The following is an 18078-nucleotide window of genomic DNA, read 5'->3' as shown; positions in this document are numbered from 1 at the left end:
TGTCTCGTTTCCTAATTACCACTAGTTCTATTTAAGCCCTTTGTGTTTGCCTCCTCACTGCCAGTTTGTTGAATCTCATTCATGTCCCAGCTGATTACCTCAGTCCTGTTTTGCCTTGTTTACTGCCTGGTTTTTCACCCTGCTTTGTTTTTGACTTTGATTGTTGTCTTTGCCACTGAACTTCACCAGGCCATGTATATTTGATCTCTGGCTGTTTTCTGGACCACACCTCAGTCTCTTCTCTGTCTGCTACCTCTGCCTCACTGCTTAACCACCCATGTACCGAATCTGCTTATTTTTTCTACATTACACCTTTTTTCTTACTTGAGAGTTTACATTTGTGTCCTACCCTGTTTGAGTCACGACCCTGCCAACACTGACAGTCAAAGAGTTCAATCTTTGTCTCATCAGACCAGAGAATTTTGTTTCTCATGGTTTGAGAGTCCTTCAGGTACCTTTTGGCAAATTCCAGGTGGGCTGCCATGTGTCTTTTACTAAGGAGTGGCTTCCAGCTGGCCACTCTACCATACAGGCCTGATTGGTGGCTGTCCTTCTGGAAGGTTCTCCTCTCTCCACAAAGGAATGCTGGAACTCTGACAGAGGGACCATCGGAATCTTGGTCACCTCCACAACTAAGGTCCTTCTTCCCCCATCACTTAGTTTAGACAGGCGGCCAGCTCTAGGAAGAGTCCTGGTGAATCCAAACTTCTTCCATTTACAGATGATGGAGACCACTGTGCTCATTGGGACCTTCAAAGCAGCAGAAATGTTTCTGTACCCTTCCCCAGATTTGTGCCTCGAGACAATCCTGTCTTGGGGGTCTACAGACAATTCCTTTGACTTTATGCTTGGTTTGTGTTCTGATATGCACTGTCAACTGTGGGACCTTAGATGTAGACAAGTGTGTGCCTTTCCAAATCATGTCCAATCAACTGAATTTACCCCAGGTGGACTCCAGTTAAGCTGTAGAAACATCTGAAGGATGATCAGTGGAAACAGGATACACCTGAGCTCAGTGTGAGCTTCATGGCAAAGGCTGTGAATACTTAAGTGTAAGTGATTTATTATTATTACTAATAATAAATTTGCAAAAATCTGAAAAAACCTAAACTTTTTCACATTGTCATTATAGAGTATTCTATATAGAATTTTGAAGAAAAAATAATTTAATCCATTTTGGAATAAGGCTGTAACATTAAAAAATGTGGAAAAAGTGACGCGTTGTGAATACTTTCTGGATGGACGGTACATTTAAGTGTATATTTAAGGGCAGTGCTGTTAGACGGGGCGAGGTTCGGTTGTGCTGACGACCGGCCTTTGGGTTCACATTGAAGGGATCTTTTCACTCAGTTTATTGGGCCATTTAACTGCAACACCCACATCTGTGCTCTCTGGAAGACGTGAAAGACACAACTCGTAAACTGCTTTTTAAAGTGTAAGACACACACCCACATATACACACATACAGGGAGGGCGGGGTCACGGAGGCTTGCTGGTTCAGACGTCTTGAACAAAGAAAAGTGGCCGTGGGACTAGGTGGGGTGGGGGGGGGGGCTCAGCACAGATTATGGTCGCCGTCTCCTCTCGTTACACTGACTGTTACTGTATGAATGTTTGACATTGTCTCGTCGCAGACTTAACTTGGATCTTTCACTTACAGCCAGCAGATTCACTGAACCGTGTCCTTCACAAGGGTCTGTGTCGGTGGGAAACAAGGAGGGTTTTTGCAGTTTGGGCAGGACTCGCGTTCTCGCTGAATGCCATGCAATGTGTCCTTAATGAGGGAGAAAGACGATTAGCCTGTTTGCTCGCTGGAGCTTAAAACAGACGATAGCAAGATGAGATAAGACGTGTGTGTGTGTGTGTGTGTGTGTGTGTGTGTGTGTGTGTGTGTGTGTGTGTGTGTGTGTGTGTGTGTGTGTGTGTGTGTGTGTGTGTGTGAGAGAGAGAGAGAGAGAGAGAGAATGTACTTCTTGAGACCAACTGTGGCAACTAAACTCATGTTTCAGGTAGTTTTAACCATGACAACACAAATGTGAAAGGCCAAATTCATCCAAGTACAAAGTTTTCCAAGTCTCTTTATAACTGCTAATCATTTATGTTTGTCTGTGTACAAAATAACCCAGAAATGGGCGATCAGATTTTCACCAAACTTGGTAAAATTCTTCCTTGAGTGTGGTGAGATGATTAACCTTTGGAACTGAGAGGTCAAGGGTCAAGGTCATCCCCAAAAAAAAATCTGAAAACGCATTTTCCAGGATATCTCTAGTGCCAGAGAGACCAAAGTTTATACTGATTATATGTCATTATGCAGAATAAGTGACAGCATGATGATGCCACTAAAAGGTCATGAAAAACATTTAAAGCATCAAAACTTTATCTCACTGTCCTCATGTTAAGTGTGTCAGAAAAATTTGTGTGCTTTGTTCCCTATTGTTTTGATAGTGTTTTCTTTAGTATATCCAGTTAAGAGTATGTAAATACAGAGTGAAAAGGCCTGAATATTGTGTTACTGATGACAGAGGATATGAAATGTCACTGCAACTTTTACTGTATCATTTTCATCTATTAAATAAAAATAACATAAACATGTCAACAAAAATCACATTCAACTCTGTCTGTCTTGCCCTTCCTCCCTACAATTTAGGCATCAATTATTGTGTTTAATTAACTAATATGTGGGCTTAATGAGTGTTTAAGCACAAAGCTCAAAGTCTTACACACACACACACACACACACACAAACAATGCATTGTAGATATTTCTATGATGCTTATAAAATCAAGTTACTTCTACAGAAAAGTTAATTAACATGTGTTTGACTTACGCATGCAGCAGAACAAAAAACTGAATGAAGCTCTTTAATCCACATATTTTGTCTCCATTTTTTCAGGACCCACCATCCACTGAATATTCCATCAGGATAGGTGATGGCAGACAAAACCGTTCTCGATTTTGGATTTAACTCTTTCTTTACCCTTTCTGGTGGATCAGGGAAGAATGCTGTGAGACTAAACTAAGTTACTGCTCAGTCATCGATATGATTGTATTTCGCACGTCTGTGTTTGGACCCAGAAGTTGAATTCACGTGCAGTGTCATGTCATCAATTAATAAGTCTATATGTATCTGGAAAAAAAGAATCTCTGGATATCTGCAACAAGTAAAGTTAGATTAACAATGTCTGTTTATTGGCCGTGTGACCATTGCTCCAATGGGTATGCATTGCCCCTCTGATGCCTTTCATCATTTTGGTTTCTGGAACCCCAGTCAATACCTGAAAATATCACAATGCATCCAAAGATGGTTGCCGGCTGAAGTCCCAGCTGTGAAATGTTCGACAGGAAAAATACAAACTGCTGAGGTTTTGGCTGCTGTAGGACTGACTGCATGTTGTTATGCTCACATTCCCCTCCAAGGAACAGGAGGTAATGAAATGGGGCGCATATGGTTCTGAAGACAGCTAACAGTATATCCATGTGAATACATGTGGCAGTGATCAGTGTCAGCTGCCAAAAGCATCTCTGCGGGTTAGAGGAGAGCTTTGTGTCACTCAATCTAAGGGTGTAACGTCAGTCATTTTTCATTTTTAAACACCCGCCAGGCAGCTGCTTAGTCTCACATGGATAATTTTTTAACAAGGCAAGAAATAAATTGTAGCTCTGCTGTGTGACTTTATTTTAACTTCTGACATGATATATGAAATATTAAGGCTTTCTTTCCAGTTTATTTTGTGTAGAGTGTAAAAATTGCCACTGTTATTCATTTATTACTGCGATTTGACAAATGCAAACTTGAGTTTAAAAGTAAATTGACTTTTTTTTAACCTGGACTCTATTTTTAGATGTTTTGAGGCTCATCTTTTCACTCTTGAGAAAAAATGATTTCATCTGTGCCGTATTGATTTAGTGCACAAACAATACTGCGTATTGCGTTCACTGGATTAAAAAAAACTGACCACTGATCTCTTAATTACAAGAAAAGATCTCATATTTATGAGAAAGGTTCTCATAATTACGAGATATTGATCTCATAATTATGAGATCATGTCATGATTGGGGTTTGTGGGGAGTGTGGTTTTGTTTTTACTTTATTTTGTCTCTGCTGGTTTTCTGTCACTGTCATGTTTGATTGGGGTTTTGGTGGAGGGACTTTTCTTGTCTGCTGTCTAATGCTTGGTGATGGGTGTCCCTCCCTGTCCTCCTTCCTGCTGGCCACACCTCTTTCCAGAACCTTCCACACACACCTGTCTTGCATTTCTACCTAATCACTCTCTCTATTTAAGTCACACACACTTTTCACCTTGTCTTGTTGTGAGATTATTGAGCCTTGAGCCTCATTTGAGCACTTTTCTTCTGAGCATTTTTTCGTACTTGAGCCTACATGTGTTTTTTGACCTGTCTGCCTGTGTTTTGACTTTGTCTCTGCCTGATGCTTCTGCTCCTGTTGTTTATTTTGGCCTGCCTACCTGTGTACCGAACTCTGCCTGAACATTTATTAAACCCTGTTTTATTGACATCTGAACCCTGCATTTGTGTCCAGCCACGCTGTACCAGTAAACCTGACAGAGCAGACTTTTTTTTCTTTTTTTAATAGCTTCCGTACAACAGACTTGTATACTTCCAGTCCCTCAGTAAAGACAAGTGTGAGAATTCCAGTCACAATCAAAAGTTGGCCAAAGTGGATTTTCCCCTCAGGTGTTAAATGGTAAATGGACATATACAGTGCTTTTCCATTTACACTCAAAGCGCTTTACAAATAATGCCTCACATTCACCCCGATGTGAGGGTGCTGCCATACATGGGGCTCACTACACACCGAGAGCAATAAGGAATTAAAGACCTTCCCCAAGGGCCCTTAGTGATTTTCCAGTCAGGCTGGGATTTGAACTGAGGATCTTCTGGTCTCAAGCCCAACACCTTAACCACTAGACCATAATTAACGTTATTGGATGAGGCAATCTCTCTCTGTAAAAAGCTTCTCGTTGCCACTGGACAAATAAAAATGTGATAAGAAGTATCCAGTAACATGAAGAGAATCACATATTTGCCTCACTAAATGTAAATAAACTTTTTACAACAACAAATTTAGCAAATCTAGCTGCTTATCGTAGCCTGCTAGCCATCCTCCACCTAAGATGTTGTCCACTGAGGCATTACAGGTAGAATGCCAATGTCGGGAGTGTTCTGTAAAGCACATCCCTTCATCAGCAATTGACTAGTGATGTTTCACTGGACAGAAGCACTGGCTGACAGCTTGGATACTAAAGTTGCATTCCAGTTGTACTTGGAGGTTGTAATTTCTGGGTTATGCTCCCTAGGAATGCACCCTGAAGTTGGGATCCCAAATCATTGAGTCCTTCAAACAGCACATATGCCATGTTCAGAATCCAGGATGGCTGCGACGAGCATCAGTCAACAGTAGTGCAAGCTGTAGTTTTTACTGTTTTTTTACTTCTTTCTTTTTGTGTCCAGTTTAATAAATCGTACACACGATGATGCTGCCAGTTGGTTCTGTGTCAGCCTGATCCTGTCAGATTTCAAAAGCTAAGCAGTGCAGGATCTGGTTAGTACCTGGATGGGAGACCTCCTTGGAACACCAGTGGCTCTGTGTGTTTCTCCAGGTAAAACTGGAGTTGCATCAGGAAGGGCATCCGGCGTAAAACTTGTGCCAAATACTGATGTGGATCTGGTTGTATCCGCATTGGCAACCCTGCACTGAATGGGAGCAGCTGAATGGACAACGACAACACACAATGCTGACGCTGTCAGCTCAGGATCCCCAAGAAGTTATCACACTCAGTGTATACATAGATACGTGTACTATGAGTGCTGTACAAAGTAGAGGCAAAGACTGAGTTTTCCAGTTGAAAACTGGTGTTCATCAGGGATATGTTCTGGCTCCTACACTTTTCAGTGTTTGGGTGCTAAGTAGGGTTTTGAAAACCAGGGACATAGCTGCTTTTGTTGGTGAGGAAAGGTTGACTGACCTTGACTTTGTAGATGATACTGTGATCTTTGCAAAATCAATGGATATCCTGGATACCCAAGCTTTTGTGTCCAAATGCTTGGACTAAGATCCATGCTTTTAATGAATTCCTGGCCTGGGCTGTCAGACGTGTATCTGTATGTGGTGAAAATGTTGAACTTGTAGAGACAATCACTTATCTCTGAGTGACGTTCATGCCTTTAGGTCCTCAAACTTTGAGATTGAGAGACGTTCTGCAAGGGTGTCATGAGGTCGCTGAACAGGGGTGTTTGGCAGTGCTGATATATTTGCAGTGGAACTAAGGCTCAAGTCTTTAGGCTCCTGGTGCTTCGTATCTGACTATATGGTTGTGAGACTTAGGTGCTAACCAGTGATCTAAGATGGCAACTGTACCTTTGGTACCAGGTGTCTTTGGAGGATCCTTGGGTGCACATGGAATGACTTTGTATCAAATGAGCAGTTACTTAGGGAGTCTGAGATGAGGAGTATCACTTGCATTATGCAGGAGCCTGAGCATTTTAGCCATGTGGCACATTTCTCTATGCATGGTCCATCACATAGGTGCCTGAGTGTTGAGGACCCCAGTGACTGCAGAAGGCCAAGGGGAAACCAACACTTCACCTGGCTGCAGCAGACAAATGGTTATTTTAGAGATGTGGGGCTGGGTTGGTTGGGTGCCTGGATAGTTGCCATCAGGACCCAAGGTGGTTTTGTGGCATTGTGGATGTGGTGAAGGGCTAGTTCCTACCCCTGTGAAGCACCTTGGGGTGATGATGTGATTTGGTGCTATATAAATCAGCTGAATTGAAGTGAGGTTCCAGTACATGCTCTCAGACTTGATCACAGAGTGCTATCATTGGCTAATAAAATGACATATATACAAATACAGATTTGTAAAACCCATGACACGCTACAGTTACTTGTGTGTTATATACCGACCAAACACTGATGTCAGAAAACTAATTTTCCCATAATGCATTGCGGCATGTGTGTCTTTAAACACTAAAACCTTCTATATTAGTGCAGTACTTTAAAACTAAAACATATAGCTGATATTTTCACTTTATAAAACGACAGAGGTGACATTAATTTCAATAACTTGTCCGGAATTAGTTTGTTTAAAAATTTAACCATAGGTCAAAACTGTCTGCCTGTGCATGACTCGTATGATATGCCTGCAAGTCTGTATGTTGTGAAAATAAATGATCATTTTTCCCCTCCCTCTTTCTTTCTCTCTGGTAGCCATCTCTCCTCTGCTGGCAGAGGATTGAGCGCTGCCACTCATAGCTGTCTGTCCGTGACAAAACGTAACAGGCAGGCACTAAAATATATGATTTCAGACTTTGCAAACATTTTTAACTGTTAAGCTTTATTCACTATGCCCACAAAAATATGTTAGCGGTCTAAAAGTTATCAGAGCTAAATTCATCGGAAACTAGCGAAACTGTGCCCACCACTGGTCAGTGGCGACAAGTAGTTTACTATGAATGTTTTTAGATTGGCCCTTTGATAACCTTAATTAGCCAGTTAGCATGTGCATGTTGGTGTTCTAAATCAATAATGTGCCGATTCTCCAAGTGAAAAGATGAACCACAAAATATCCAAAAATAGAGCCTAGGCTTGTTCTCCTTTAAAGATGTTATATCGCTGCTGCACAACAAGATCTGGTCTCCTGTTTGGCTCGGGGGCCGATGCTTCCCTTCCTCTTTCTGCGTTGCTATGACCCCCCCAGTAGGGTATTCATGGTGTGTATAACAAAGAGTTTAATGTTTGCAGTCCAGTCTCAGATTACAGGAACACACAGGTCCAGTCCCCATGGAGAGAAGACAACAGTGTCCGTGCACGCCTGCTAATGTTAGACTCAATAAACACTCTGCGTTCTCACACCTGGCTTCAGACATAAATAAAGTGGTGTGGAAATATTTGCGACTTCTGTATCACACTCATATGCAGAGAGAAGCCACTTCTGAAAACACTACGTTTGATTCCCACTGACCCTGTGTCACTGACCTTTCTTCTGAATATTGATGGCGTTCGTGAGCGGTTGCTATGAGTACGGTCTGGCAGGCTTTCATATACAACCCCTGGCAAAAATTATGGAATCACCGGCCTAAGAGGATGTTCATTCAGTTGTTTAATTTTGTACAAAAAAAGCAGATCACAGACATGACACAAAACTAAAGTCATTTCAAATGGCAACTTTCTGGCTTTAAGAAACACTAAGAAATCAAGAAAAAAAGATTGTGGCAGTCAGTAACGGTTACTTTTTTTAGACCAAGCAGAGGAAAAAAATATGGAATCACTCAATTCTGAGGAAAAAATTATGGAATCACCCTGTAAATTTTCATCCCCCAAATTAACACCTGCATCAAATCAGATCTGCTCATTGACATTGACCCTATGCCATGACATTGACCCTATGTGTCTTTTTGCAAGGAATGTTTTTGCAGTTTTTGCTCTATGGCAAGATGCATTATCATCTTGAAAAATGATTTCATCATCCCCAAACTTCCTTTCAATTGTCCAAAATATCAACATAAACTTGTGCATTTATTGATGATGTAATGACAGCCATCTCCCCAGTACCTTTACCTGACATGCAGCCCCATATCATCAATGACTGTGGAAATTTACATGTTCTCTTCAGGCAGTCATCTTTATAAATCTCATTGGAAAGGCACCAAACAAAAGTTCCAGCATCATCACCTTGCTCAATGCAGATTCGAGATTCATCACTGAATATGACTTTCATCCAGTCATCCACAGTCCACAATTGCTTTTCCTTAGCCCATTGTAACCTTGTTTTTTTCTGTTTAGGTGTTAATGATGCCTTTCGTTTAGCTTTTCTGTATGTAAATCCCATTTCCTTTAGGCGGTTTCTTACAGTTTGGTCACAGACGTTGACTCCAGTTTCCTCCCATTCGTTCCTCATTTGTTTTGTTGTACATTTTTCGATTTTTGAGACATATTGCTTTAAGTTTTCTGTCTTGACGCTTTGATGTCTTCCTTGGTCTACCAGTATGTTTGCCTTTAACAACCTTCCCATGTTGTTTGTATTTGGTCCAGAGTTTAGACACAGCTGACTGTGAACAACCAACATCTTTTGCAACATTGCATGATGATTTACTCTCTTTTAAGAGTTTGATAATCCTCTCCTTTGTTTCAATTGACATCTCTCGTGTTGGAGCTATGATTCATGTCAGTCCACTTGGTGCAACAGCTCTCCAAGGTGTGTTCACTCCTTTTTAGATGCAGACTAACGAGCAGATCTGATATGATGCAGGTGTTAGTTTTGGGGATGAAAATTTACAGGGTGATTCCATAATTTTTTCCTCAGAATTGAGTGATTCCATATTTTTTTCCTCTGCTTGGTCTAAAAAAGTAACCGTTACTGACTGCCACAATCTTTTTTTCTTGATTTCTTATAGTGTTTCTTAAAGCCAGAAAGTTGCCATTTGAAATGACTTTAGTTTTGTGTCATGTCTGTGATCTGCTTTTTTTCTACAAAATTAAACAACTGAATGAACATCCTCCGAGGCCAGTGATTCCATAATTTTTTGCCAGGGGTTGTAGGAAGCTAACAACAATGAGAAGCTTAGGGCAGCAGCACTCGGTCACTGCTGGGAGAGACTGCTGTTGAGATCCCGACTGAGGTTTAGTCAGATCAGAATCTTCTCTTAAAGCTGGGGGATCACAGAGGATTTATTTTTTTTATGTCCCACCAATAACACCAGAGGTGGGACAAACTCACTGTCAAGTCATTCTCAAGTCATGAATTGGCAAGTCTCAAGTTAGCTTGCAAACAATTGGTGGTCATCATGACTTGAGACTTGCCAATTCATGACTTGAGAATGACTTTCTGGTGACTTTGTCCCACCTCTGGAACACCATACTTCAGTAACAACAGATAGTAGACACTTGATACATACGTAGTTAGTACCTCTGAGCAGTAGATGAGCTAATAAGATTGTTCTTGTTTTACATATATTTTCATATTAACAAGAATGAAGTGATTTGTTTTTTTTTTACTCCATAATAATCCTGTCCAGTGTGTGCCCTGCCTCACCCCCTGTGACTGCTGGGATAGGCTCTAGTCCCTCATCACCCTTGATTGGAGTAAGCAGGTATAGAAAATGAATGAATAATTCATTAACAATACTAACATGGCTGATGCTTGATATTACAATATAGGTAACCCCAAAGATTATTAGGGGAGGTGATGGTCTTGTGGTTAAGCATTGGGCTTCAGACCAGAAGATCCTTGGTTCAAACCCCAGCCTGACTGGAAAAATCACTAAGGGCTCTTGGACAAGGTCCTTAATCCCCTAGTTGCTCTTTGTGTGTCGTGAGCGCCTTGCATGGCAGCACTCTGACATCAGTATGTGGGTGTGTCCGTGTGAATGTGAAGCATCATTGTAAAGCGCTTTGAGCATCTGGGGATTCGGTGACCTGACTGGATTTCAGGATTGTCTTGTGTATTTACTGTATTTGTATACTAATGAGGGTGAAATTATTTGTCTTCTGAACACAATTATTCATTAGTTACACATGTAGGGTACTGCTGGGATGACAAATAAGTGGTTACTTAGGGAAACTCAGGTGAGGAGTAACACTAACATTTGAGGGAATGTCAGCTATGACATGTTGGTCATGTAGATCATTTCTCTGTGCATGTCTCAGCATACAGATGCCTCAGTGTTGAGGACCCCAGTGGCTGGAGAAGGCCAAGGGGATGTCCATGCTTCACCAGGCAAGGGCAGATAGATCACTGCCGAGAGCTGGGGCTGGACTGGTTTTCTGCCTGGGTGGTTGCTATCCAGAACACAAAATAGGTCCATAGTATGGTGGGTCTGGTGACATGCAACACCAGCACATGTTGCCAGACCTGACTGGGCATGTAGACAACTTGACTCTGGGAATTAGATGAACTAATTAGAATTCTAATCCAATTACATTAGCTCTGCAAATCTGATTGATTAATCGTGTGAGATTTCCGACCATAAAACATTGCATTGATGGTAGCAAAATATTCGACCGTTTCACATTTGATGTATCACTCCATGCCCAAACTAGTGCAGCGACAACGATGACGAAATGGGTGAATTTAATCTGTCGTATGAAGGTATTGATGTGGATTGTGATACAGAATTACTCCATCAAATCAAATCACATCAATTTTATTTATATAGCACCAAATCACAACAAACAGTTGCCCCAAGGCGCTCCGTGTAGTTGATGAGATGGAGAAATCTGTGGGTCTGCTCAGAATTTCCAATTTAGCATGAAAACACTGTTGCTACCATAAGCTTCGCCGACTGAATTACTTACAGAAAAATAAACCGTGCAAACGATGGAATTGGATTAGAATGGGAATAACCCTGTTATTTGCGAACGTAAAATCCAGCATTAACGTCCGCAAGTCATCAGACGCAACAAGGTTATTCCCATATATTTGCATATTTAATCCTCTGGTGTCTATGGACTTGCCAATGAATCCATATACGTAAATGGGTTTTTATGTTCCTGCACGCCTGAGTGTACAAAAAAAAAAAACATTCAAAGTGACACACATCTAATAATTAATAATGTCCTGAATGAGGAAACCAGCTATACAGACTAAAATCGTTGGACCAGGCTGTAAATGTGATTATTTCTGCTGTAAACCTGGAGATTTTTAACATGGGCTTCAATGAGGAGTGACTTTGTTTTGGAGCCAGCCTCATGTGGCCGTTGAAGGAATTGCAGGTTTTAGCACTTCTTGTTTTTATCAAAATTCTATAGTCTATAAAACTTGGTGGGACACAAACCAATTCAAATGCTTTATTTTTCCAATTCCTCCATGAACACTCATGTCTGTCCATCTTAAGTGCCCCACTTGAGTGCATATTTGGCTGTTGTTTTTAATGATTTTACTGAAAATATATTGTTTGTGAATGTTTTCACTAGACCGTTTCCACCCTAGTGGAATTCATTAGTGTGATTGATGCAGAGAGGAATTTAGCTGCTGTATGGTGTTTTTATGTCATGGTGGGATAGAATGTGCAACACAAACACGTGAGTTATGCAAATCTCATCAAACACACGTTCCAAATGTGTGCGTATGTGCGTGCACTGTCATCCTGTACTAGGCCAGATGTTTGATTAGTTGTTTGTTTTTCCTTCCTTAGACATAAGTGGTTTAGGCATGAGGGTTGTAAATGTTTACCGTACAACAAGCGTGAGCTTTGCAGTGTTTTCACTGGATGCCCAGGGGCTGATGGGAGAATCGCTCACAGTGACACACGTCACTTTTTCAACCGTAAATCTGAATGCACACAGAGCAATGTTTGTAGGCCGAGTGGAAACTTTAAATGGCGTGCGGAAAACATTTATGCCAATAAAAACTATGGAATAATACACATTAAAGAGGTGCGGAATAATTTTATAGTTATAGTAATTTTATAGTTCTATAGTTTTTATAGTTCAGCATTTGGCATTTCATGTTAATGGCTCCCAATTTGGTTCAGACTGCAATGTGAAATATTGGTGATGACTTTTAGAGCTCTGCACAGTGAAATGTCACTCTACATCAGTGAACTCTTGCACCCTTATGTGATAAGCAGGTCTCTGAGGTCCTCGGACCAGAACCTGTTGGTTGTACTGAGGTCAAGGCTGAAGAACAAAGGAGACTGTGCATTTGAGGTTGTGGCACCCAAACTGTGGAATGCGCTGCCACTACATCTACGTTCCGTGGACTCTGTTGGACCTTTTAAGGAGAAGCTCAAGACCTATTTGTGCAGACATGTTTTTAACTAGTTTTATGTTATTGATTGCTTTTAATTTCTGTATTTTTATTTCTATGTTCTTAAATTCCTGTAAAACACTTTGTGATTTTATTTTTAAAGGTGCTATACAAATAAACGTTACTTACTTAAACATCCTCAGAGTCCCGCAATTCTATATCTGTGCATGAAGAAGCTACCATGGTGTATAACCAAAATTTAGACACAACGCTACTTGTTTTATATACATGAGATATATCACAGAAGTCTTCTGTTTGCTCCACTAAGTTAATGCCCCATTGTCACTTTCATGGATATGCAGCCCAGAAGCTCAGGGTTTGAAATTATGTCCTTTCTTGGAAAACCTTATTGTGATCACCTGCCGTGCATGTTTTCCACGTGTACCCGTTGCCTGTAGCCACAGCTGATTAGTTAAATTTTTTTTTTTTTTTTTGGGGGGGGGGGGGGGGGGTATTTCCTAGCTCTTGACTGTCTGAGAAACGTGTCTTGGTTAATTAGCAGTGGGACATGCAAGGACTTGTGGTTCCGCCACACAACCAATAATGAAGTCAGAGAGTGGACCCAACAACCACCCGTCTCTTGCCTTCTGCCTTGCAGCAATGCAAGGAGTCTGATGGTATGGCCACATCCTGAGCCTCCCTCTTGAACATCCAAACTAATCCATCCTGGGCTTTGATTCCACTCAGCATGGGACATCACGCTGGCCCAAACTGGAAGGCACTGGAAAACCTGGTTAGCTCTGCACACTATGTGCAAGAAGACCAAGAAGGAGCAACCAGAGTTGAAAGCATGCAAAGCAGGTGATTTCCAAGGAGCAGGGTTGGTGATCCCATCTTAGGGGGGTGTCCGTGATGAACTGGGATATTCTGTGTGTTGTGGTCTTGTCTTAACCATTGTGATAGTTCCAAGATCTTTAAAAATTCCCTGTTTTGTTGCAAATTTTGACGTACTTTGGGAATCCCTTGCATTTTCGTGGACTCCAGGACAGTTTTGCACATGCCATAACATCATCAGGAAGATTTCAAGGAGTACCATGGTTGTGCCAAAGTTATAATTCTATTCTAACTGCACGGTAATCCTACAGTTAGGCTATCATTGTTTTTGCACACGTCACATGGTACAAGTCATCAAACAGTGCGCACTAGATCACATTCATGGGCAACTGTGACCTTCACATACCAGTTTGTCAGGAGTATAGACCGAGATGTTCTGGGACACATATCCTTGAAAGTATGAATGGTGCTTTAGACTGTACTGATGTCAGTACTGGAATTATGATAAGCTGTGTTGTGTAACTTGTGCTCAAAGCAGTAATTACACATTTTATTTGTGTTGGGGGTTTTATGTCATTTGTAGCATGCAGGGTTAGAAATTGCAGATAGTGATTTGTTTTGCTTCAGCACACATTATATCCTTCATCCCACCTGTTTTACACCTTTCATTAATGAGCTGAAGCTGATGAATTTTCTAGCCCTCTGGGTAAATGTGTTCATCTTTTGTTCCTGCTGTTCTTATTTTGTCTTTGTCCACATGCTAACTGGCGCTAGCAGCAATCTCTGAATTCACCTGTGTTCAGGTGAATTCAGCACAGAAACAATTACAGCTGCATAATATCAGGACAACAGGCCATGATTAGTAATTTTGGTAAATATCGCAATAACGATATATTTGAAATGTTTTGATACATTGATAGTACAGTGTAAATAATGGTTGTTTACACTAAGCATCAGCTACCTTAGTGCTTTAACTGTGTTAGCAATTAGGGCATGTTACTGTTAAAACTAAAATAAAGTGAACTAGCCATAAACTGGTTGAATTGAGGGAGATTGAGTCTGTTTAAATGTAAAAAGTTTAAAACTCAATAACAGAGGTATTTTATTAAATCCCGACTGAATGGAGCTCTGTTTACATCGGTCAGACAGAACTGAAATATGTGTGGTGCGGACTAGAGCCTCCAACATATTATTTTATTATAAATTCAAATTTAGGTGCCTTATGTAACGCTCGGGTGCAAAAACACTACATTAAAAAAATGGATAGAGTTGCGTGTGTTGAGTTATTTGTCTCAACTCTTCTCATCTTTTCAGACTTCACTACGGCGTCCCTTCTGGGTTTAATGTGAGGCAAAATAAATATAAATTAGATACAGGTTAGGAAACTTGCGCAATGCAATTATCACCGGTGTTGCAATAATGATATTTTTTACAACATATTGTGCAGCCATATAAGCAATGTAGCAACACTGTTTTTGAGGTAGCCAGCTGTTGTGACACAGCTGTTCCAGATCTTTGGTGTCCAATCCTCTCGTCATTGGAGTTCCTTGTATCATTGAGGAATTCGCGCTGTTTCAGCTGTCTCTGTGTGAAACTTTGTTTATTCTCTTTATTACTGAATTGAGATATTTCCAGAATGTCTGGTACTGCAGCCAGATAACAGAATATTTACAGAGGAATCCTTCAAATGGTGGTACAAGCACCAAATTTGGCAAAGTACACCTTAGATATTACTCTTCTGAAAAAAACCGACGGGCCACTTGAATTTTCAATAGGCGGCCACGTAGGGGTCAATTGAAGAATTACATAGGTGTCAAAATATAAAAATGCTCCAGTCATATTGAAAATTATACCACATTATCTGATTGTAAAGATTCCAAAAAGGTATAGTTTGTACTATCTATGACTGAATTCTATAGAGTTATGGGGTAAAAACAACAAGAGTGGTGACAAAGCTCTGTTTCAGTTTGTACGGGGGTCAAAAGTTAGAGTTGCTCCAGTTTTGTTCAAAGGTGATGCAAATTATTGGTTGAGTTAATAAGGTTGCAAAAAGGAATAGTTTGGACCATGTATCATGCATAGTTATAACGTTACAGGGTAACATATTTCACAGAATTCAATGGATGTCAACATTATTTGACCTTTACTTTAGAGACCAAGCATTCAACACAGTCAAAACTATTCCATTTATTAAACCAAGTAGCTCAATCAACAATTTACACAATTTTTTACTAAAATCAAATCAAATCAAATCAATTTCATTTATATAGCGCCAAATCACAACAAACAGTTGCCCCAAGGCGCTTTATATTGCAAGGCAAAGCCATACAATAATTACAGAAAAACCCCAACTGTCAAAACGACCTCCTGTGAGCAAGCACTTGGCGACAGTGGGAAGGAAAAACTCCCTTTTAACAGGAAGAAACCTCCAGCAGAACCAGGCTCAGGGAGGGGCAGTCTTCTGCTGGGACTGGTTGGGGCTGAGGGGAGAGAATCAGGAAAAAGACATGCTGTGGAGGGGAGCAGAGATCAATCACCAATGATTAAATGCAGAGTGGTGCATACAGAGCAAAAAGAGAAAGAAACACTCAGTGCATCATGGGAACCCCCCCAGCAGTCTAAGTCTATAGCAGCATAACTAAGGGATGGTTCAGGGTCACCTGATCCAGCCCTAACTATAAGCTTTAGCAAAAAGGAAAGTTTTAAGCCTAATCTTAAAAGTAGAGAGGGTGTCTGTCTCCCTGATCCGAATTGGGAGCTGGTTCCACAGGAGAGGAGCCTGAAAGCTGAAGGCTCTGCCTCCCATTCTACTCTTACAAACCCTAGGAACTACAAGTAAGCCTGCAGTCTGAGAGCGAAGCGCTCTATTGGGGTGATATGGTACTATGAGGTCCCTAAGATAAGATGGGACCTGATTATTCAAAACCTTATAAGTAAGAAGAAGAATTTTAAATTCTATTCTAGAATTAACAGGAAGCCAATGAAGAGAGGCCAATATGGGTGAGATATGCTCTCACCTTCTAGTCCCTGTCAGTACTCTAGCTGCAGCATTTTGAATTAACTGAAGGCTTTTCAGGGAACTTTTAGGACAACCTGATAATAATGAATTACAATAGTCCAGCCTAGAGGAAATAAATGCATGAATTAGTTTTTCAGCATCACTCTGAGACAAGACCTTTCTAATTTTAGAGACATTGCGCAAATGCAAAAAAGCAGTCCTACATATTTGTTTAATATGCGCATTGAATGACATATCCTGATCAAAAATGACTCCAAGATTTCTCACAGTATTACTAGAGGTCAGGGTAATGCCATCCAGAGTAAGGATCTGGTTAGACACCATGTTTCTAAGATTTGTGGGGCCAAGTACAATAACTTCAGTTTTATCTGAGTTTAAAAGCAGGAAATTAGAGGTCATCCATGTCAAATTGGAGCAACTTTAACTTTTGACCCCTGTACAAACTTAAACTGACCTTTGTCACCATTAAAAGGTTTTTACCTCGACATTCCGTCATAGATAGTCTAAGCTATACCTTTTTGGAATCTTTATGATCAGACAAATAATGTGGTAATAGTTTTCAATATGATTGGACCATTTTTATATTTAAACCCCTGTGTAATTCTTCAATTGACCCTTACATGGCCGTCTATTGAAAATTCAAGTGGCTGTCGGTTTTTTCAAAAGAGCAATGTCTAAGGAGAATTTGTGCTGGATTTGGTGCTTGTATCACCATGTGAAGTATTGTTTATTTTCTGCACTATGGTTTTCCTCGAAAGAACAATGCTGTGGCTTCTGCCTGGACTCTCACAGTTTGTATGTCAAAAGGGCAACATCAAGCCTCAGAATCGCACCGACTGGTGGGACTGTGATGTGGACAAATGTACATGGAATGGATTTTATTGTATTTTTGAAAAGGAAAAAAAAATGTTTCAACGAGTGTCTTCGACTTTTTCTCATATTCTTACTCACTCTGGGTAACGTGTTTGTCTAAGGGTACCTCATGGTCGTGCAGGGCCTTATGCTATGGGGGGCAGGATATCTGATCTGCCCAGCAGGCGGACCTGTGGTTATTTCTGAGGGAGTAATGGAATTCTGTGGTCTGTCCAAGGACTGATGGAATTTCAAAAGCAGTCAGGCATGGTTCACATAACGCACATAAACAGACCACCTCGGTCATGATTTAGAAGGTGGTTAGTCGTGGAATGTCAACTTCACTTTGATTTGTTTGCATTGGGAGAAAGAGAGAGCTCTCTAACCCAGGTGTTTTTGTGTGTTGTGCAGTAGTACACTTGTTGCACCACACTAATCTGCTGCTGTGTGCGTGCATGTGTTTCAGGTGACCTGTCGCCAGTGCAGATGTCTCCTGTCCCTCAGTCCCAGTTCATTCCCTTGGCTGAGGTTTTGTGCTCTGTCATCTCAGACATGAACTCCGCCCAAATCACCGTCAACCAAGAAGCACTCATCAATCATATGAGCAAAGCCCATCCAGGTAATCTTTGAAATGTGACCTGAAAGCCGTGTATTTAAATATACCAA

At 40.9% G+C, this 18078-nt stretch overlaps 1 protein-coding gene across 1 annotated transcript in view; it reads left to right on the top strand.

The window, feature by feature from the left end:
- stox1 (storkhead box 1) overlaps positions 1-18078 on the top strand; it is a 49029-nt gene that overhangs the window by 25676 nt on the left and 5275 nt on the right. The window contains 1 exon segment of the mRNA XM_034184836.1: positions 17879-18031. Within this exon segment, the coding sequence (XP_034040727.1) occupies positions 17879-18031 (153 nt within the window).

This window comes from Thalassophryne amazonica, chromosome 13 (assembly GCF_902500255.1).
Source record: "Thalassophryne amazonica chromosome 13, fThaAma1.1, whole genome shotgun sequence".
In the NCBI taxonomy this organism is placed as follows: domain Eukaryota; kingdom Metazoa; phylum Chordata; class Actinopteri; order Batrachoidiformes; family Batrachoididae; genus Thalassophryne; species Thalassophryne amazonica.
This window is presented reverse-complemented; position numbering and strand designations above follow the sequence as displayed.